This window comes from Antrostomus carolinensis, unplaced genomic scaffold (genome assembly GCF_000700745.2).
Source record: "Antrostomus carolinensis isolate BGI_N321 unplaced genomic scaffold, ASM70074v2 scaffold13753, whole genome shotgun sequence".
Classification (NCBI taxonomy): Eukaryota; Metazoa; Chordata; class Aves; order Caprimulgiformes; family Caprimulgidae; genus Antrostomus; species Antrostomus carolinensis.
In genome coordinates, this window is record NW_010305986.1 from 52,196 (window position 1) to 74,859 (window position 22,664).

At 45.3% G+C, this 22,664-nt stretch overlaps 2 protein-coding genes across 4 annotated transcripts in view; one reads left to right on the forward strand and one right to left on the reverse strand.

Moving 5' to 3' along the window:
* The window catches only part of MED12L (mediator complex subunit 12L), a gene marked incomplete at both ends in the record, with an annotated part of 118,865 nt that overhangs the window by 51,349 nt on the left and 44,852 nt on the right, over positions 1-22,664 (reverse strand). The gene's annotated exons all lie outside the window — the stretch shown is intronic.
* Positions 7,182-9,123, forward strand: GPR87 (G protein-coupled receptor 87). Of its 3 annotated transcripts, none has more exons than XM_029084274.1 (2): positions 7,182-7,215; positions 8,007-9,123. In XM_029084274.1, exons 1-2 carry the CDS (start codon positions 7,182-7,184, stop codon positions 9,050-9,052), a joined length of 1,080 nt encoding a protein of 359 aa, XP_028940107.1. In that variant the 3' UTR covers positions 9,053-9,123. The 3 variants fall into 3 exon arrangements, with proteins under 3 accessions (XP_028940107.1, XP_028940108.1, XP_010163275.1); XM_029084275.1 differs by having other exon boundaries at positions 8,016-9,123; XM_010164973.1 differs by having other exon boundaries at positions 8,034-9,123.

Sequence of the window (22,664 nt, forward strand, 5' to 3'; positions counted from 1 at the left end):
GCAGGATTTGTACAACCATCAGCAGCATCTTCTAGAAAGAAGCAAAGGAAACACTCCAGAGGTAATCCTTTCCTCCTGTCTAATTAGAGGCTGCCAGACTGAGAAAACATTAATTATCCCAACTTTGCCAACCATTGCATTGTGCAATTTAAAAAAAAAAAAGGGGGAAAAAAAAAGGTGCAAGCACTTGCAGCGCATAGCTCCTCTTCCACCAACAACAGCCATTTCCCTGCTGCCCAACAAGATGCCATTTCTGAAACTGCTAGTTCAGGCAGCATCCCAAAAAGGTCTCACGTCAGAGCTACCCCACATAGGGGGGAAAAAAGGTTCATAGTCATTCACTTGAAAGAAGAAAAAAATTAATGGTTACATTTGGACCAAATACTCCAAATGTGACTTTCAGAAAATTACGTATGTCCAAATATTTTTTTTTAAAGTGAGGAAATCATGTTATCCTAAGGACATGCTCCCCCAAAATTGAGAAATTTGCAAATTAAACAGCATCATTTAATGCTCACTGCAGCGTTCTGCTACACCCAGCCCAGGCTCTCCTGCAACTGTAAAACAACTGAGCTACAGGCGCAAAGGGAGTGAGATTTCAGGCAATACCTACAGCAAAGCAGGGGTAGAGACTGAGGTGGAAAGCGTAAATGAGCACGTTTATCTGGTCACGCGACGCAAGGTAAACCCAGGACAGGCTGGAAACACACGCGGTACTTTTAACTGTCACATACAAAGAACCAAGAAAGACTAAACCCAGAACTTCCCTGCGTGACTGTGGGAAGCTCTCTGGGTTACAGGAATGCTGCACAGACAGTTTTTCCCGGTGACAGTTCTTGGGTAAAACGAGCGTGGGGAAGGAAGTCTCGGCTGGCAGCGCGTCTCAACGCGGGTGCGGAGGGGCTGCTTCTCCCACGTGCACACCGACCCAGAGCCTGCCACGGGAGGTGAGCTCCCCAGCCACGGGCGTCACGCCTCTTCTCATGAAGACAAACAGGTAGGATAGGGCAGGGACAGGAGAGGATCCTGGAGACAGAAGCTGCTCCACCAGCTGAAGGCAGATGGAAGCAAGTTGCACTGCAGCTTGTCCGCGGCCAGGACACTCTGCGATTCAGAGATGTGTGAGAAAAAAGTTAGGCTGGAATTGAGGGGGAAGTTCAAGGAGGAACCCAAAAACCAAGAAGGGGGTTTTGTACCAGATACTGAAGCAGACTGAAGGTTTCTGAGCAGTGGCAGGGGTTCCTGTTTCTGGAAATGACTAAGCAGACAAGTGCCATAGCCACAGCTGCAGACAGTTATACCCCAGCTCTTGTATTTCAGCCTCTCTGCAATTCAGACGGTTAAGCCCGGCAGTGGTACTGGATTACAGGGAACCAGCACCAACCGTCTGCACATCCCTCTGCCACTGCCCTTCCTAGGAAGATGGGCACCAGAAGCGAGGGCACAAAGCCCCACAGAGGGCTATTTTCATCCTCTCCCCAGCCACCCCATATTGAAGCAGTTCCCAGTTTGAAGCTGTTCCCTGTCTGAAGCAGCCAACACGTGCCAGCTGGCTGAACTGGACACGCAGGGTGGTGGACACCACTGATGAGCTCAGCCAGCCTTCAGCAGTCACGAAGGAGCGGGTGCTCAGGGACTCTACCACCCCAGGAGCTCCCACCCCACCCCAGGCAGGGCCAGTGACACCAGGCTGCGGGGCTGTGCCTAGCTGGGAGGTATCTCCCAGGGTGAAGATCTGCAGCCTCCATGGGCAACCTGCACCCATGTTTGACCATCCTCCCAGTTAAAAAAAAGTTTTCTTGTCCTTAGATGTAATTTCTGAGTCTCAGTCTGTGCACACTGCCTCCTGTCTGGTCAGTGGGTGCTGCTGAGCAGGAAGAGCTGGGCTCCCTCCCACCAGGTAGCCATGCAGACCACAGGAGCCTCCTGAGCCTTCTCCGGCCCAGGCTGAACCACCTCAGCTCTCCCCACCCCTCTGCAGAGGAGAGACACTACCCTTGGGATGTGATCTGAAGAATGATGTATTACAGATGTTTGCTTCATCCCTCAATCCCCAGCTCCGAAGCCCCAGCAACGCAGCGATGAGCTGCGCAAGACAAACGATGCAGAAGAGAATCAAACAAAACAGCCTCTGTGGCTGAGCTGTTACACCTGAGCTTCTCCACACAGAGACAGAAACAGCAAAACACGCTTTGGTCTACAAGCAGCCGTGGTCCTGCAGTGCACAGGAAGCTCTAACACAGACCCCAGCCTTAATCTAGTTCTTGTCACCACTGGCGCTGCTGCCCACAGCACAGCATCACTTGGCACAGCTGGCACAGAGGCACAGTCCCCAGGACGGGGATGTGACAGCTAGAAAAATGCCAAAAATAAGCAAGCATGCAAAGCACAAGAGAGTCAGAGGCGCATACTCACTCGCCGTGGGTACAAATTCCAACAGGAATAGCAAGTTATCCCACTATGCATTAACATACGCTTTTACCAAAAGGGAGAGGGACCATTCTTACCAGAGGCCTCCAAGGAAGGAAGAGGTGGTAATGTTCTAGTTATTGGGACTGAGCTCTCCTTTAGTGAGCAAGGAACAGCGCTAAGGAAGAGAAATAGATGCAAGCAGGGAAAAACAGAACGTTAAGGCTGGCTCAGGGGATGCAGTACAGGACTGGGCTGAAATAAAGAGAGCAGGGACGTGGGCTGCACTGTCCGTGCAGAAGCTTTGTGCACACACACACACACACACACACACACACACTCACGCTGCAGCCCACACCGATGCTTTTTTCCCCTAAATCTTTACAATTAACTCCGTGATTTGGATCTGATGGGCAACCGAAAATAACATAATTGCAGACAGCCAACAGCAAATTTAATTAACTGCCTCACATTTCAACTGCTTACGATTCTGTCATTTGCCAGACTTCATGGTGATGAATGCAGATTGACTGGCAAGAAGCCACACTTCAGAAAGTTATGTGCTCAAATAAACAAATATCCCTTAAAACTCGGCAGCCCTGTGACCTAGAATATCTCCTCCAGTTCACAGAGAGAATTTTCTAATTTAAAAAAAATTGTAAATAATATTTAAAAAGAGCAATTAGATGTGAGGATACAGAATTTCTTTAAACAGTGAGGCAACTTAAAGCCTTAGTCATTAGAAAAACTATACAGTCATTCCCTACCCGTATGACACCAAAGTCTGCCATGTAGCCTATTATTTAATTTCTCATCTGAGGTTATATCAGTCATGCTTATAAACCAGTCTATCAACATTACCAGTAAGAGATTACCTCATTTCTGAAACAGTATGTACTTAACTTATATTTAATGCAGTTAACAGCCTTTAGGGGAATGACAGAAAAAAAACCAACAACCAAGTGCATAAACTACAAGTATTCTGGTTTAAAAAGCTGCTTGAATTAAGAAGCAGCTTCTAGTGCATCTTCAAAACCATCCAAGCAAAATATATTTATATGTAAGAATGAGACAGCTGTTTAGGATGAAATTGGTTAGGTGAACTGGACAAGGAGAGGAAAAGCAACCTTGCCCAGCCCATAAACACCATATTCAAACCAGAAGCTACTATCAGAGTGTATAGTCAGTGAACAATTACAAAATACCTTAAAATACCCTTCAAAGAGAAGGCAGGCTTCATCTCCCATTCCAAGAGAACACATGGAAAAAGGGTCAATTCTTCTTATGTGATAACTTTCTTCCTACTCCTAGAGTCTGCAAGTGGCCTTTATCAGAAAAAAGCAAAGCTTCTGGAGTACAGGTATACACCAGATTTGACTCTGCTCACCCACACTAGCAAGTAAATAATGAAGCCACACTCTGTCTGCCACAGTACCCCTTGGCCTGATAGATTTGGGCAGGAACCTACAGAAACACCTTTGGGCTGGTGAGTCTGAGCAGGACTGTCGCTGAGCATCCCAAAATTGTGTCCCAGGACCAGCGCTGTGCGGCGGGGGACACCATGCCTGCACCCCTCTGCTGCTCTGCACAAACCTGTTTAAGACTTTAAAGCTTCAAACTACAGCAGCATAAGGGAAAGTCTTTAGCACATAATTAGGGCAGCCGTCAGTAGGTGTTGTCTCTAACCTCCACCCCATGCTCACACCAAAGCCTGTGCTGAGCTCAGCTGTGCCAGCAAGGCAGGATGCAGAACACCCTGAACGTGCTTCAGCTGCACAGTTTACATCCACGAAGAGTTTGCTGCTTTGTTTTTCCAACCAATACTTTGCTGGGTTATTTTTGGAATACGTTTTCCATCAGGAATAAGATGACACAGAGATATCCATTCAGAGGCTCAACCCTAATCGGTCTGCAGGAACAACAGCGAGCTCGCAGTACGGCTTCCAGGGGACCTGGACTGCCCTGGGCCATCAGAGCGTGGTCACTCTTCACTGGCCAGGAAGGTGTGCGTGGCAGGGAGCCCCACGGTCAGTGCTCTGAGCAGGAAGCAGCAAGCCTGTTTGGGATTTGTTAAAAAGAAGCAGCGCTGACTTGAAAAGCAGAAGAGATGGGATGGGATGTTGCTGGTCTTGTCACCCGTGCTGCGTCTGGAAGGGACAGCAGAGCCCAGGCACCGAGCAGCCAGGCTGCTGCAGGGTTGTGCCAGGACTGGGGAGGTCTGCAGACCACGCAGGTGAGCTGCAGGGCAAGCGTGGGAGCAGAGCTGATCCTGTCAAACCCCAAGGGGCAGAGGTGAGTCCATCAGAGACAGGGGACACTACCACACTCCCTGGGGTGGTAAGAAACACGCCTGTCCAGGCAGAGCCTCCTGTGCCAGGGCTTCAGCCACGTCTGGTCTGAGGGATCACAGTCCATCCTCGGCAGCAGTTCTCACTGTAAAACGATGGGCTAAACCCCAAGATTCAGTGGATTCTGTAACAGTACCCAAGAAACAAGACACGACCCACAAGGAGGGAGGAAAGTGGATTTTGATCCACACTGAACTGGGGCTCGAGAGCCGTAAGGGTGTTGTGGATGGTCTGTCTCTGCTGAGTGGAAAGCTCAGGACGCAGAGGGAGAGTCCCGAGGGCAACCGAGGCAGAGGTGCCCTGCAGCAGGGAGATTTCTCACCAGTGTCAGCAAACACCCATCCATGTGCTGGTGTAAAACAAGAGACAGACCCTTTGGAGAGCGTCTGGGCTGTCTGTGCATGAATATGCACTCACAGGTACTGCCTGGTGCGAGGTTTTTATGGGCTCTTAGTGACAACATCCACCTAAAAGGAGGGATGCAGAGGTGGGAAAAGGCAGGAGACTTTTTCGACAGGATTTAGAGCAAATCCCCTTGGGACTGCAGCGTTCCCCAGGGTGACAGCATGGGAACACCAGAGTCAGTGCCCACACGGCCTTGAACCTCAGGTAACACAACTGATGCTTCACTGACTTCCCTGGGCTGAGGAGAGCCTGAGAGCAGGGAGCTTTCCAGGGACCAGGGCTAGGAATTACACAGACTTAAAAGGAACTCTAAAAAGCAGGGAAATAAGCATCTTATTTGCATAAGAAGATAGATATGCATCTTTTCATAAAATCACATATTCTTTTGATCTCAGTGCCTCGTGGGCAAAAAAAGGATAGCTGCAAATTATAAACAGCATCAAAAAGCAATATGCTGCTTCTCAGTCCAAGAGAAAACAAAATATCTAAAATACAATCTCATTACGGACCCCAGTTATTATCAGAGCAAACAATGCCAGACAAGAAGCCAAACCAATAAAAAGCTTAAAATACCAGAATTAAAATTTTTACTGACACTTTAAAATGTAATTTTTTGCTTCACTGCCATCTAGTGACAATGCAACACAGTTTGTAACAGTGATAATCACACAGAACAAGTTCAGATCTGCCAAAGGGCTTCAGTAATATCATCATCTGCTCATTCCCACATGAGAGGCAGTCAGGTCTAGTGTACTGCCGAGCTCTGAACTATTTTGCTAGCTTTCCTATCAAAACTTGTAAACAAAGTGAAGCAGGGAAAAAATAACACATCTGCATATTGCAAGAGTAAAGCAATAATCTGGAATGTGGTCTTACGAATCGGTACTGTCAGCGTTTCTTTGAACAATGTCAAAACATTATAATGCCACCATGGCACAAACTAGACTCTGCAGTTTCTCAGTACTCCCTGCGGCTCCTCAAGCACTTCATTCAAAACCAGGAGAAAGGAACAGGAAATTACAATTTCCACCCTGATTTGTTGGACACATTACAAAGTTATACACACATGTCTCATAATTACATATTAAACTTTTTTACTTCAAGAAGTGAGAGATGATAAACTTAAAAAAAAAATAATAATAATCCCACTCTCGGGCATCTGTCACTGAAATGTCCAAGGTCAAAACCAAAGATGATGTCCAAGCACAAGACATCGGGAATAAGGTCAAGGGCCTTTTCCAAGGAGTCAGAAAGCAGCTGCAGCAGCAGATCATAACAAAAGCAAAAGCCATTAAACCAGCATGTTCTGGCAGTGAGGAGACAAACTTCACCTACTGCAGTAAGTGGGATGGTGTGTTTGCAAACACATCAACCTATTTTTAAAGCTGGTGTAGAAATACCCGCCTAGAGACTATCAAATCCAGCACCAAGTTAAGAAAAGAACATTCCTGGCCGGGCTGTTTGGGGGTCACTAGTGACAGTCCAGGTTTTTGCAAAAGTTCAGTCCAAAGAAATCAAAATAAGGAAGAAAAGTTTTTAAAAGTTGAAATCCAGTATATTTTTACCAAAGTTAACAAACTTGAAAATTTGCTGGGACAAAAAAAAACACAAAAAAACCCCAAACAAACCAAAAAAACAAAACCCACAAGACCATGCAGCTAAGGACAACAACAAACAAGTCAGCAGACACTGGCAGGGATCCCTGCAGCGGTGCAGCGGGTGCCCAGCTGTGGGTGAAGGTGTGGCAACAAAGATCTCGATAGCAGAACCGCTGTGTGGCATCCAGAGATCTGCCATCAGCACGGCTCAGCCCTTCCCTTGGGAATGCTGCTCATCTCACAAAGCTCCTCCCCATGCCAGGGAGAGGAAGGCGAGGTCTTCGGTTTTGCTTTTGTTTTAATTCCAGTTTATTTTCCCCAGAATGTAAAGCTGGCCCAGCCAATGCCACATCCTGGATCCACAGCTGCCAGTGGGACTCCTGAAAAGCATTTCAGCTGAAAACCTACAGCAATGCAAATGATGGGGTACAACTTGTCTTATGGAAAACTGCCAGGTAAAATAACGTTGGTAATGTAAGCGATTGAGCAGTGTTCACGGCGTTACTATCAGTTCCTACCAACGTTTTAAAGAAGTCAGTCATTTCCAACAAGGCTGTCTAAATACTGCCAAGTGCTGCCCCTGTGCTGTCAGTCCTGGTTTACCACACCAGCCAAGTTCAGAGCACAAACAGTATGAGAAAATGTGCTATAATTTTATAAGAGAATTTATAAGTCTGAAGTTTTTCACAAACATTTACACATGAAATCTTAAAATCCCTAGAGACTGGGATTTTTAATATATTTAACCATGGCAGGCGGGTTACGGGAACTCAAACCCTTCACAAATTTCACTCCCCGGATTCACTCACTCTCTCCATGGAGGATTTCCAGGATATTTATCTTCTTCAAATCCTGCCCAAACACTGACCTGCACCCTCCGTGCCGCACGGCTGCCCCCACCCCAGCACTGCTCCCGCCTTGCGGGGCTCACCGAGCGCTGTGGGAACATCCTGAGCACACACACACCGGCACCCCGCATTTTTTTTTCTTGTCAAACCAATTGCAGAAGCACCTTTATATTTCAGCAGCAAGCACAGACATGCTCAGAGACTAGCAAGCCACAGACACATTTATTTTGACACATGCAATACTCAGGAGCACTGTTTTAAACTTAGGTTTCCCCGGACGGTTATTCCAAGCAGCCTCTGGAATTGCCCAAAAATAGGATGTTTTCTAGAGGACAGTTCTAAACCGGCCCCATTTGTACAACACTAGGAACACGCTTTAAACTTGTTGCTTTCCCTTATTCCCACAGATGATCGTCTGAGCCAAGACAACAGCACCGCGCCCAACTCCACCGCAGGCTCGCCCGGGAACTCCACACACAACGAATTCACCACCATCGTCTTGCCTGTGCTTTACCTCATCATCTTCCTGGCGAGCATCCTGCTGATTGGCCTAGCAGTGTGGATTTTTTTTCACATCAGAAATAAAACAAGTTTTATATTTTACCTCAAAAACATTGTGGTTGCAGACCTCCTCATGACACTGACGTTCCCATTCAAGATAATCCAGGACTCCCAGCTGGGGCCGTGGCACTTCAACTCCTTCCTGTGCCGATACACCACGGTTCTGTTCTACACAAACATGTACACCACGATTGTGTTCCTGGGACTCATCAGCATCGACCGCTACCTGAAAGTAGTGAAGCCTTTTGGAGACTCCAGGATGTACAGCATCACCTTCACCAAGATCCTGTCTGCCTGCGTCTGGGTTGTGATGGCCTTCCTGGCCTTACCAAACCTGATCCTGACAAACGGCTACCCAACCAAGAGAAACATAGACGACTGCCTCAAGCTGAAGTCCCCCTTGGGCGTCAAGTGGCACACAGCAGTCATTTACATCAACACCTGCATGTTTGTAGTGGTGCTGATAGTACTGATAGGATGTTATATTGCCATATCCAGGTACATTTACAAATCGAGCAAACAATTCATTAGCTCGTCAAGCAGGAAGCGAAAGCACAATCAGAGTATCAGGGTGGTTGTGGCCGTATTTTTCACTTGCTTTCTGCCATACCATTTGTGCAGAATACCCTTCACTTTTAGCCATCTAGATAAAATTTTAGATGACTCTGCACATAAAATCTTGTATTACTGTAAGGAAATGACACTGTTCCTGTCTGCATGTAATGTCTGCCTGGATCCAATCATTTACTTTTTCATGTGTAGATCATTCTCACGAAGGCTGTTCAGAAAGTCAAATATGAGAACCCGGAGTGAGAGCATTCGATCACTTCAGAGCGTCAGAAGATCAGAAGTGCGCATATACCATGAATACACCGATGTCTGAAATCACCCACACAGAGACTTTTGCTAATTTCTGAGAGTGTTTGTATATGGTGTAAATAAAACCTATCTTTGAGTATCTGACCATGGAAGTTCATTAAGGAATGCACAGGCACGTACAGCTTTTCCGCTTCAGCTGACTAAAGTCCAGCTCAAAATCCCACAGCTTAAATCCACGCAGAGATCGGGTTCACTTCAGAGGGGGTTGGGGGTTGTGTTGGTTGGTTGGTTGTTTTTTTTGAAGGCTAAGAGAAGCTAAGGACGCCTTAGGACTCCTAAGAACTCCAGGAGGTTCCAACCGAGACGGACAAGATCTGGCCTCGGAGCAGGATCCAAGGAGAGAAGCCAACAGCCCCGAGGTCTGGTGCAGGGCTGCTGAAGGGCTTGCAGCAGGGGAGGAGAAGGGAGGAGCGGGCATGAGCTCCAGCAGAGACCCGTCGGCGTGCCCATGGGTAGGGCAGTGCCAGCTCCTGCAGAAACGGTGCTTTGCTGCCAGCCAACAGCGTCTCGGCTCTTCCTCTGGCGTTTGTGGTGCTGGCAGCACCATCTCATCCACAGATCAAACCTGCCAAAGTACTACTCACCTCTCTCAAAACAGGAAACATAAAAAATTCAAACATCACCCTAGTTTAAGTCTCTTCTGAAAAAAAAATTTAAAAAATAAAAAAAAGGAAAGAAAGACTGTTAAAACAGCTTTTAATTCCCACAATAGCGTTCTAAGTGAGGACACAACAAAAAGTCCCTTGAGAGACTCGCATGTGACAAGACTGAGCAATCAACATCCACCTGAAAATTCAGTTTCCCAGCACTTTCTATGCCTGCTTAATACAACAGGAATAAAACTTAAGCAATGGGAATTTTTTGTTCAAAATTATTTATAACTTAGGCTGCTTTCAACTCTTGGAAAGAATTGTGTGCGATAAGCAGGTGAAATTTGGTTTTGGAGAGCAGCTCAGGCAACACCTTCAGGGTATTATTTTACACAGTGGTGGTACATACAACCAGAGCAGAGGAAACATGAAAGGAGAGCATCCAAAATCAAGGCAAGAAGAAAGGAATAATAAAAGACCAACGCAGCAGCTGCTGCCTGAGAAAGCGCTGGCTAACAACTGCATTATTTAAAAGAAGAAATCAAGAGAGGAGAGACCGGGCCACTCCAGGCTGCCAGGGTGTGTTTGTATTGAATCCTGTAAACTTTGTCCTGTACTTCACCACAGATTAAATCAGATTTGTTTAGAGTAAAAGCTGCTTGTACAAAAATAAGCAGCCAACTTAAAAGATGTAGATTGTAAGGAGCTGACGTGTGTTTTGAGCAATTAATTTTTATGCATCTCTTATGCATTGTAGTGCAATTGAACAAACAGAAGATGGCAACAGTCCATCATCAAGTGCCTTATTCATATAAGGACTTTCCTTTTAATATTAAAAAATGGTTTGACAAGAAAATCCAGAAAATGCAGCATTCAAATAATAAGATAAAATACTGCACAAGAACATCTTTGATGAAATTTCCTACTGAAACAAAGTGGGCTTTTTCCTTTTTTTTCTTTATCACCATTAGTTTAGTTTTAGATTCTTTTTTATGCACAATGAAAAAGCTGAAGTGTAAGTATAATAATATTTGGATTATATATTTGCATTAATGCAAGTGTTATAAAATTACTTATATTGTTCAGGGGAAATTACTTCTGGAAAGGAAGAGAGGATACTTGGGATATTTCTACTACTTTAAATACAAATAATTTTAACGGTTAACACCACAGAATAAGCCCCATTTTCCAATCAGCTCTGTAGAAAACTATGTTCACGCCCAACCTCAAAGACTAGTTCTGGGATCAGATCTGCCATTTTGTACCCTTAGGGGTCGATGCACATACAAAACCATATCAAGAGTCATTTTGGGGTCTGGGTTGCACGGTTTCTATCTCATAAGCACCAAATTAAATGGAACAGCGTACTAGGTTGGTTTTGGGCAACAGTAACATTTAGGACTGCAAGATCAGTTATATACACACAGACGTTAATAACCAAAGACTCTCTTATTAGCGCTTATATGGTTAAAGAAAACCAAGACCAAGTGCTTCTGGTCTCCCTTTTCCGACACAAGTAATCATAGATCACCTAGACTGAAGGCTGCTCAACCACAGCCAGGCTACGTGTTTCCACCAGGCTCCCCGATCCCTGGTTTCATCCAGGTTCTTCCATGCCCAGCAGTGCTCCAGCTCCTCCTCACCACAAACACCAGACGGCAACTCCATGCTCCACACGCTTCGCTGAGCTAACTCCTGCCAGAAGCAGATCACAGAACAAGCACACACCTCCTAGGGTTAAATCAATATCCTCACTACTAGACAAGATTTTAAATGCATAGTATAGCGGAGTGTTTCTATGTATAATGTATGCACACATACACACACTCTATAGGATTCATCATACATATGCAAAGCAAGAAGGCTTGGACCTCTCAGAACCGTAACCTTTTTCCAGGTGGATGGAGGACTTCCTACCCAACCCCAGCAAAGCCCAAAGAGCTGCTTCAGTGGAAACACCCCTGTTTGTCCCCAAGCAGGGACACAAAGGACAGCGGGGAGATCACAGACCAGGTGTGCAGGATTCAGGATTCTCCCCTCAAACACCAAATGGTGAAGCTCAGTGATGGCTGAAAACATGACCAGGGGAGCTGGCTGCCACATAGCCACGCTGCCTCGCAGGGAGAGCTCAAAGGCAGCTCCCCCTGCCACACAGCCTCACAGGGAGCTCAAAGGCAGCTCTCCCTGCCATGCAGCCTCACAGCCTCGCAGGGAGCTCAACAGGTGCCCCCACGCCCTGCCACCCTGCCATGCAGCCTCACAGGGAGCTCAAAGGCAGCTCCCCTACGCTCTCCTATTTATGGGATAACGCAGTTGGCTCGCGGTCAAATTGCACGCAACGGGAAAGGTATGCATGAGACTCCTTGTACCCACAACTTTCTTTGATCTTTGATAAATGAGCCTTGGAAAGGCCATCCCGCTATTCAGGTATTGACGCATGATCGGTGACCCAAGCTCACACGCATCGATGCTCACTGTGTCACTCTACTCCTTTGTGGGTTTCCAGAAAACAGACTGAAACTGGAGGAGTTTGTGGCCCAGCTATGCCTCAGACCTGACCTCCTCTGATGGACACCTACATCTCTTCTAGCGTGCTGCACACTCTCCTTACAGGATGCATGTCCACGCATACCACACTTTCTCACTGACCACTTATTTTTTAACTAAAGGCTGCATTTACAGAGGATTTCCTCCTAGGAGAAACAGTACTGCTGTTCCCTAGTAAGAATTTCATACCAAAAAATATATTACCCAAAGCAACTACATGCAGGGTGATGCCCTTCAAAGAATGGCCTGAAGACACCCTTTCCAGGGAACTAAGGAGCTAAAGCAAGCAGCAGTTTCTGGGAAGCGTGGTCCCACGAGGGAGCAGTGGGGCATCCATGTGAAATCCCACACTGGGAAGGGAACACACAGCCGCGCTCTCCCAGCACACAGGCCAGCCAGGACGAGTCTCTGCTCTGAAGCCAAATGACATGGATGCACGCAACACTTCACTGTAAAATCACGCCCAAAATAAGTTTACTTTATCTTGACAGGATGTATCTGTGATAATCCTTTATCACTGGTTTATATACGCACTTACATATACAACAGTTCTTTGAAGATGTTGTTTGTGAAATATTTTCCCAGGGCTAAAAGTGAATTATAAAATAATATCCTGATCTCCAAATACCAGATAACCATATTTAATTTGTCTGGATTTGACATGGAATTCTATTCCTTAAAAGTTCTTCTTGAAACAAGAAGGTACAAGGAAGTTCATAGGAAAAGGCTCAGGCCCTGACCTGGTGCTCCCATTTCAGAGAATCCCATCAGGACAGAAGCGTATGTAAATTTTGGTTGTGCAGTCCGAGATCCCATTTTTTACTGGACACTAGATGTGAAAGATGGTTTTTCAAATGGAGGTGTGACAGCAGGTCAGACCCAAGAATGCAGGGAGCACACAATTCATGAACATTTGTGGAGTTTTTTCATTTAGGAGGCTTTGCAAGGCATGATAACTGAGCAGCTCAGCCAGACCTCTGCACGCCACAGGGTTATTGTGGAAGAAATGTTATTTGAACGTGTACGTAGAGACAGCTCCAGAGCGATACCTCTGCAAGACTTTTGTCACCACATACATCATGCACTTTACTTTTGAGGTTTCTCTAGCAGTAGCCTTTACTGTGGCTTTCCACCAGTACAGCTTCCTAGCCACCTTAAAAAAGGAAACTAAAACCCCAAAAGTTCTAAAAATGTATCCCTGGATTGACACACACCATGATCTCACGAATTAAGTAACCACAGTTGCATAACTAGTGCAACCATGACCAGGCTGATCCAAGTGTGCGTCAGCCCCACTCCTCCACTCTCCTCACTGGACCCCATGCCACCCCGAGAGGTGTGAGCGACAGCAGTGCCATCTGAGTGCGGCCAAAGACCTGATGACTGAGTTTCAGACAGATCCTTGTAAGGCCTCAGAAGGCGATCCAATGACGATGCATAGACATCTACCCGCCAGCAACACAAAACTAGGCAGAAAGTGTTTGCTGGCAGCTTTGACAGGGTCAAAAACAAAATCCAGAAGTCCTGCAATACTTTTGTAATTAGCATGCCTTCTAGTAGGATTATTCTATAAAAATATTTATCTTGTTCATCCTGTTTTTATCAATTCAGAGCTTGGTCACAGATATAATACAATCCATGTGTTATCACCTTTATTAGGGCTGGAAGCACTGACTACCTCATTAGAAGGTTTTGATAATGGGGCACAGACCTATAAGAAGATTAGTAGACAGATATTGCTCATATATGGCAGTGGTTTGGTGGCATAAGATCCTCCACTGAGAAAAACAGAAGTCTGAACCCACCAGCCCCATTCCTGTTAGTAATGGCTTCAGAGCTGCCACCCCACCTTGCATTTCTGTCACCAGACACGTGAAGAACCAAATCACCACCACCAGCCCCTTCAGTCACCAGACAGGCTCTGATACACCGCCAGTGCTCTCCCATCTCTGTCCAGGAATCTGTATTCCCTGGTTCTCACACAGAAGACCATCAGCAGGACCATAAAAAAAGGTTTCCTTTCATAGGCACTGAGCTCAGACAAAAAGCACAAATTATTTTCTTAAGAAAACAATGGCTAGACCAGCAGAAGTGAATTTGGGATTTGAGGGGAACAAAAAGAATGGCTAAAGGTAAAATACATTATCAGTTTGTTCTTAAGCCACCAAAAGTATATGCTATACAGCAGGGGTCTTCTGGCAATCACGCTCACTTCTTGCTTTCTAACCCTTTGGAAATAGCAGTCATATCTTTAGATCCTTAAATATTAAATTTGGCTGGCATTTTGGAAAAATATCCATGTTCGCACACGAAAGCGACCCTTCAGTTTGCCCTGCTGTCATTCCAGTGGGGTGAAACTGTACACAGAGCTGGGACGTCTTACTCAGCCTTTAAGCTCTTGATCCTCTGCCCTGGACAACTGCTTACTTCTCTCTGAAGCACGTAAAAAATGATCTGTGCTGCAATGTTTAATCCACCACAGAATGGGAGCTTAGGCTGGAAAACATGGCATTTCTCCTTCCTTGGGGACGTCACATACTGATGGAGACCTGCACACTTCCATGATTTACTGGAGGCAGCACTGCGATTGACGTAGTTAGCTCCAGTTTAACAATTCTAAACAAGTTTTAACCAAGAATGTCATTTCAATCCAAAAACTACCATGCCATTAGCCATGCCATTAGGCAATCCTACAATGACATCATTTCAAAACATAAAGTATGAAAGTCATTCCCAATTTTGCTCACCCTAAGATTCCGTTACCTTTCAGCACACTACCATCTTCAAAATAATTTCATGCCAATGGCTATGGAGCTTGAACTTTCTGCTGCCTCATGAGACCTGCACAACATTTCAGAGAGAAACCACGTAGCATCCACACATTTTAGGACTTGTGTTTGAGATGACTTTGCCTTCTTAGAATTTACTTCCTTTTCCACTATACACTGGCTACTCATGATCTGCAAGGAGGAAGACCACTGACACTCCACCTCTGGTCCCCTGGCAAGTGGAGTTCTGCTTCTGTTGCCCAAAAGCTCTGCGGTGGCCAGAGCTGGCTGCAGCTTCTCTGCGCAGGAGCAGCACCAAGGACCACGGCCGGCACAGACCCCCAGCCTGACCTGCAGGAGAGCAGCAGCTGTTCCCAGCACACCAGGTACGTCCTTCCCCAGGATCAGCTACGTGGGAAAGAGCGTCCTCTTCACCTGGGCCTCCATCTGCATTGTGTATTGCTTTAAATTTCAATTCTACCCCCAGCTGAAGCCTTGGTAACTCTTTCCATTCTAAGTCATTTTTGAGGTATACATACTAGCACTGGCTTGTTCACACGCTCGGTTTTGTGTCTTCCCCTTTCCTGTTGAAGAGGGTAACAAGCTTTGCAAAAAATATATATGTAAACAAGATCCTGGATATATCAGGGCAATAAAACATCCTGGTTCCAGGCACAGCCTGGAGCTCTGGATGTCTATAAACCAGTGAGTGCTTTACAGTGAGAGCATCACCAGAGTGGGCATCACTACCTGCCTTCCTTTTTATTATTTTCTTCCTAAGCAATGACTCCTGACTGCTATAAAAACTGATTTCTGAGTTAATTAGTACACTGGTTTGAGTTAGTTCAGCAATTTCATTTTTCTATCAGAATAAGATCAAGTTTTAAATAATCAAGAGACAAGATTTTGGACAAAAAGGGTGTGTGAGCATATTAAACATATATGTCTGTTTTACCACTACATCTGTGTAAAACTACCCACACAGCCTTCTGATGAACTCCACCGCCAACAGTCTGCTAGAACTACCCAGTCTGCTAGAAATACCCACGATGGCTATTTAAAGCCACCACAACAGCTTTGAACATTTAACATGAAAAGGCACATTTTGAGGGTTTTTTTAAAGCTTTTTCTCCTTTACCTCAATACCTTAAAAACACATAAAAAATTGTGTTCTTCACTCACCATTAAAGGCAAACACAGTTATCTTTATTTCCTTCTGGGTAATAAAACTAGTGAGTGACAGCATTAAACTGCAAGCCTGAGTAGCACGGTCACACTGCCCATGCAAAGATCCCACTCAATCTATTTTAAAGTACTTTGGGTTCAACTCCCCAGAAATATTTTGCAAAGCACAGAAAACAACCCTTGACTTTGCAAGAATTAAATGGCAACTTTTGACTTCAACCTGAAGAAATTTCCCCTCTAGAAAGAATGAATTACGGTTCCGTTCAAAGGCAGACTGCGTTTTACAACATCTCTGTACTCTGGTTCTGGGGATGCAGTTACATTACGTAAGTAGAGGCAAACAAAAACTGTTTTAAGAACATCCCAGTGGGTACTGCTTCAAAAAGTCACGGGATTAGGAACAGCGATGAGGGATGAACAGGAAGCCTGCCTGTGCAGAGAACAGGCATGAGATGTTCCTCGCAGTACGGGGCTCTGGTCTTCACTGCATGACTAAAAAGCCAACCAGCCTTCCTAAAGCAAACCTGGACCTCCATCAATGCAACTGGTGGAAATCAACTGCAGCATCAGTCTGCTCACATGGCTATTTGGAGTTACTCGGTATAAATGATTTACATAATATTCTAAAGTAGTCATAAATATGGGGCTAGTATTGTTTTCTTCAGAGAAACAAAAATACAGCTGGTTAAACGTTCACCCACTCAACATCAAACCCAGAAGCAGTTACGTCCAGCACTCCATTACACAGAGTCAAAAAATAAGGCCAGGCAGCAGTAATTTGTGATGCACGTGATGGTCCACGTATCTCTCCACTCAGTTGAGAAGTAACAGCCAGCCCTGCCATCTGCACATGACACAAGACAGCTTTCTTTTAATGCTATCAGGGTTGACAAGAACAAGATGCTTCATTTTCTGTTTCAAAGCATTCTCTGGGGGGGATGCAGCAGCGGGAAGGATGGGAAAGGCTATCCAAAGACCTGTGATCCAAACTGAGTGATAGATCTACTTTACAACATCAAAGCTCCATTTCTAGGCTGCCCGAGAGCAACTCATGATCTGGTACGAGACCCCAGGAAAGGAACTGAGTGTTAGAAGGCACCGAGAACTTCTTTTAAGCAAGCTGGAATTGATTTCAAGTCAGACTTTCAAGTCAGACAGGGAATAATGAGGATGCAATCAAAACTGTCCGACTTGCCTCAGACTGGAGATCAGCTCCAGCTCTCTGCTTCAGCTCTGCCTGCCCTGGCACCAGTGTGTACCACAGTCACACTCTGTCCTCGCGCTTTCATTAAGAGCCAGAAGCACCTAAAACACAAGTTCCGCCCCGCTGTCAAATGAACACCTTGTGACTGATGGCATCGTTTGTAACTGGAGGTGACAATGGCGTAAGACACGCTACTTCAGCACACGCCACTGTCAAACCTTGTAAGCTGTTCCCGTTCACAGCCTCGCAGTCCCACAGCCTGGTCCTGATGTGACTGCAGGGATTTCACATGTGCCTACGCTCCTACCTGCTGCAAAGCCAGACACTAACACCCTACCCCGCATAAAAATCAGGTCTCTCCATGAAGAAACCCCTTTCTCGGAAGAGTAAGACGTACCCCCACAGCACCGGTCATTTCAGTCCTGGGCAGACTCAGAGGCTAACGGGATCAGTTAATCAGCGTGTTAGGGCAGATGGCAGGGAGGATGACACTGCACCACTGAGATGATTGCCAGATGTGACATTTCCAGGAAACTTCTGTTTAGTGAAAAAAAATTAAAGTGTAAACCTACCAGGCAAATCCCCTGATGGCGCAAGATATCTAATGCACAACTCTGAGTGCCAACAGATCATCTCATGAACGTTCCAATTAAGATGATGCAGAGCACAGAGTCTGGGTCTGTGGACTTTATGACTCTAAAAAAGGCAATCTGCAGACAAAGCATAGAGGAAGTTTACTGTTCTTATTTATAACAAAAGGACAACAGAATCCCATGACTGAAAGTTTCCGTAGCTGTTTCCATCAAAAAGGAACGACAATACACAACTACACAGAGAACCCAAATGTGTCTGTGTCCTAATGGTCACTTGGTTATTACCTTGAGGAGTGCTTATTCACCAACAGCATCCCAGAGAAACTGATCTTCTCTCTTTCATACTCAGATGCAGATGTAACCATGATGCATTTCTGCCTCTAACCAGAGCAGTGAGACTGCACAGAAAACCAGTCCTGGGACAGGACCGTGCAGAGGAAAAGGGCAGTTCCTGCTCTGCAGAGTCAGGGAGCTCACCTGCGGCGTGACGGGGCCAGGTCTGAGCTCTGCCTTCCCCAGGCAGGAACACTGGAGTGCTTCTGGTCAATGTAAGCACTCCAGACCACTTGCCTGTGCTCATGTCCATCTCAGTTACCTTGGAGAGGTCTCCTTTATAGATCTAAAAATAACAAATTAGCGAGTCGTTCAGGGGTGGAGGCCTACGATTGGACTGTAAATCAGCTAACCAGCTCAAGAAGGAACATTATGTTTCAGAAAAGCATAAAAGAGAAACTGCTCTGCACTGTAGAGAAGAGCCAGATCTAGCACAAGCTTTCTGTACCCAGAAGCAGGACATGGCTCTGTGTATCTACACCTCCTGGCACAAACAGAGCACACCTGCAGTAAGCCTGAGATGCTCTATCACTGGTCATGCAGATGTGGCAGAAAAGACTTCTGTTCTCACACACATACAAGTAACACTAAGGAGCCCTGGACAAGCTGAAGTGGAAGAATAATCTCCAGAAAACCAAGCAATTCTTCTGAACAGGAGTCCCACTTCCAAACCACATCACTACCTGCAGGTCCACTATGGTGTGCAGTCATCTCTGCTGCTGATGCAAAGCACAGAGGTGGTTTGAGGTCACTTTAGGGAAAATGGAAAATAAAAAATTTGGGGGTAGAAATAACCTACAAAACAAACAGCCCCTGAGCATAACGGCAGCAGCGGGGACTGCTGCAGCATAACACCTTCGACCCCTGTGCAACATGTCTGCTGCAGGAACAGACTCACAGTCCCTTTGGAAATCCTGACGTCCACTTACATCTGCTTTGTAACCACCTCCTCAGCTTCTTTTCAAGCAGAAACAGAGGGCAAAAGCCCTGCTTCAGTTACTGCAGTTCACAGGAGCCTGGGGAAAGCCGCCTGCATGCCACTGCCTTTGGAAAACAGCCGGGCAGGAGGGTGGGGAGAAGGGAGTAGAAAAAAGCTCCCCATTCCACATTGGTAATGAGAGCGAGAGGAACCTGGAGCAGTTGGCTACCAGCCTGGGCTGTGCTCTGGACTTCACTGCCAGTTTGCTCTGAGGCACTCAAGTCTTCAAACAAGAATCTTCATTTTGTTGCAGGGTATTTGACTCTACCTCAGCCCAGTCCTTCAGTGACCCATTTGCCATATTCACCCAAAGGAAAGACTATCTCTGTCGCACAAAGGTTGGTAGTCTGACCCAAACTGTTAGCTGCAGGCTAAAGTCCTGAATTTCTGATGAATCAGAAAAAAAGGGTTATTCAGCTCTTTGCTAAATAGTCAATTGTTTGAAACAATTGGAATAACTTTTGAATGTTTAAGCGATTTTCTTACTAATCAAATTTTGCCTTTTGCTTGGTCTTTGAATGCTGGCGTCCTTCGACAGAAAGTTTGGGGTGCTGCACTTAAAGTCAGAACTGCCCTTGGGAGGGAGAGATTTAACTGAGGTTGGTGGACAATTCTGCTTTGCCAAGAAGTTCCTCTTATCCTTTATTTTATGCTTCTCTTTCAAACTCACTTGTCTTGGCAGCCTTCACTTTTCTTCCTCTTTTGCAAGGATTTCATCTGGACACAAATGGAACATTGCTTATTTTAATTTTAGGCTTACATGAGTAAGCTATTGGAAAAAGTTTGTTGTGGGTCACACTCTGAAAGTTGACCTTGGTCCCAAAAGGGATATTGAGGCTTCTGCTGCTGCTTCTGGCAAGGGGAAAAAACAAAAAACACTGCTGCAGAAACAGCATATAGGGCAGGTTAAAAACATCCAAACTCATCATCCGAAAGCAATGAATAATTGACCATTATGGCTTTGATCTGGAAGTCTCAGAAATAAGAGAGGGACAATACTACTCACAATAATGTAAAGACAATTTTGTCTCTGAAGAAACCCCCTTACTCTACAGAGAAAGATTCAATGCAGTTTGGGGGAAGGAAGGGATTACAGGTTCAGGTTAATCTGAGTAAAGGATGTGTGCACAGCAGCAATGCATCCACAGAACGTACATTCATTTGTCTGTGCCTTTGGGTCCCTTCTTGTAAGGTGATAAACACTCATAGAAGGAAAGTCCATGAGGAAATTGTGTATTTAACAGAGGGTTTGGGTTATGCACTGTAAAGCAGAGCTCAAATCAGGTACTGAATGCTTATTAACACTAACGTAGGCAACTTACATATTTTATTTTTTTAAAAACAAATATATAAACTTCAATTTCTCTCCCCAAACCTCAGATCCCTCTCAAAATATGCTACTTTCCCAGATTCATAGAAAAGATACTTGCTTTTCCATTACCATACATTTCCACTAGTTTTGTGCTTGATTTCAAAGCCTCCCAATAAATGTATGGGAAGAACAGGAAGGGAGGAAGATAGGTGATTAAGGTGAAAAGAACAGAAAAGAAAGAAGAAAAAAAGCCACACACCAAAGATCCATCACTTACCCCAAGAATACATATCTCGGCCTTTGAGGACACCCTGAGCAACACAACGTAGCCAGCCCCGTGTGCTCCAGCTCAGCACACTCCCATTAACAGAAGCACTATCAGAGCAGTGAGCGTTACGGAAAAGGTCACAGCCAGGCCTGGGAACAGTTCAAGGAAAGAAAACACCAGCCCTTCACTTAAGATCGCTTACTGCTTCGCCAACTGCACAAATGTGTCTCTCTTGAAACCAGTTCAACTCTGACCGTCGTGGAAGTAAGTACACAAAAATAGCACTGGCCAGCTGCACCCTGGAGAGCTCGAGCAGATCTGGCGGAGCAGTGAGGCACGGCTCACCAGCTCTTCCCCTTTCTGCCTCGGGAGCACAGCACACTCTGAACTGCTGCCACTGCCCAAGCAGACCATGAAGGGAAGAGCACGGCAGAGCTTTCGCTGAAAGAACAAAAGCCCATCAGCTGCGAAGGAGCCCAGGGGAAAGCAGAGCGGGCAGCAGGCTGAGCTCCAGCCAGTAACTAACAGCAGCTGCTGCAGCTCACCCGATTTGATGGTGATTTACACTCGAAGGCGGCTGCAAACGGCTTATTCTGGAACCTGTTCGATAGCTGGAGAAGGACCACACCTGCAATTTTACACTTCCTTCCAGGTGAAAGACTCTGCCTCTTCATAACACATTTCTGTATGTCACCAACGCTCTCAAACGTTCTCTTTTAATTTTTAAGCATAGTTGGTTTTTTTTATAAATTGACAAATAAGGTGAAAAGGAAATGATCCAGGCGTTATGCAAAACCACAAATGAGCAGTGGTAACTGTAAATGAATACAGAAACCCGAGGCAAACTCACACACCTACCAGTGAGGGATGGAACAGCCTCCAGCTGCGCCACCCAAGACCACTGAGCTGCAGGTAAGGATCGCTCCGTATCGTGTATGCTGAAAAAAAATGGTTCTTAAGCAACTACTTTTGTTTTATTTTAGGACTGAAGAAACACAAGTATATAAAACTCCTAGTGTAAAACATCAGAAAATAGAATTAAAAATGAAATATTTAAATGACAAATGTCACTATTAAAATAGAATATTAAAGGAAACAATTTCTTTATTTGAGCAACATTTTACTTCTTTTAAATACCCAGTTTTAGGAAAATAAAACTACTAATCATTAAAATGTTTTACTGACATACTCATACTAGAACAATTCCGAATTTGATAGGACAGTTGCTTCTAAAAGCTAGTCTGTTTAACTCTCTAACATAAGATCATAAACTGACAATTCCTAATACTCTGGTCCTAACTTTTCCTCTTACATCCACCACTCCCTAAGATACTGTAACTGATGTGAGATAGGAAGGATGTCGATGGGGTTTTTTTGAGGTTCAATTTAAAAAATGGAATATTTGGGTTAGATCTGAAAATGATCCTACAAGAGAACAGCTCAAAGCATTGCCCAGTTTCAGTGTGAGTATCGGGGTTTGCACAGATATTTCATGGGCTCTAATCTTTAATGCTAAAAGGCTGTGGTTATACAATAATTTAGACCCTTGCCTAAAAATCAGGAGTAAAAATAGAATGAAAAATGTAACTTGTCAGGAAAATTAGGCTGTTAAATTTCAGATTTCAAAAGTAGCATAGGGACTCCTGGACAATAAGAAGAAACGAAACAATTACTGGTGGATTTTGTGAGACAGAAATAAAATTCTACCCTTGAGCTGTCCTCACACTGCAACCAAAGGAGCTTGCGCTGCCCTTCAAAGAGCTGGCTATTTGAACAAGAAACAGTCTTATCTACAGCTGCTCCTGATACCTGCGGGATCTCCTCCCCCACTTTGCCC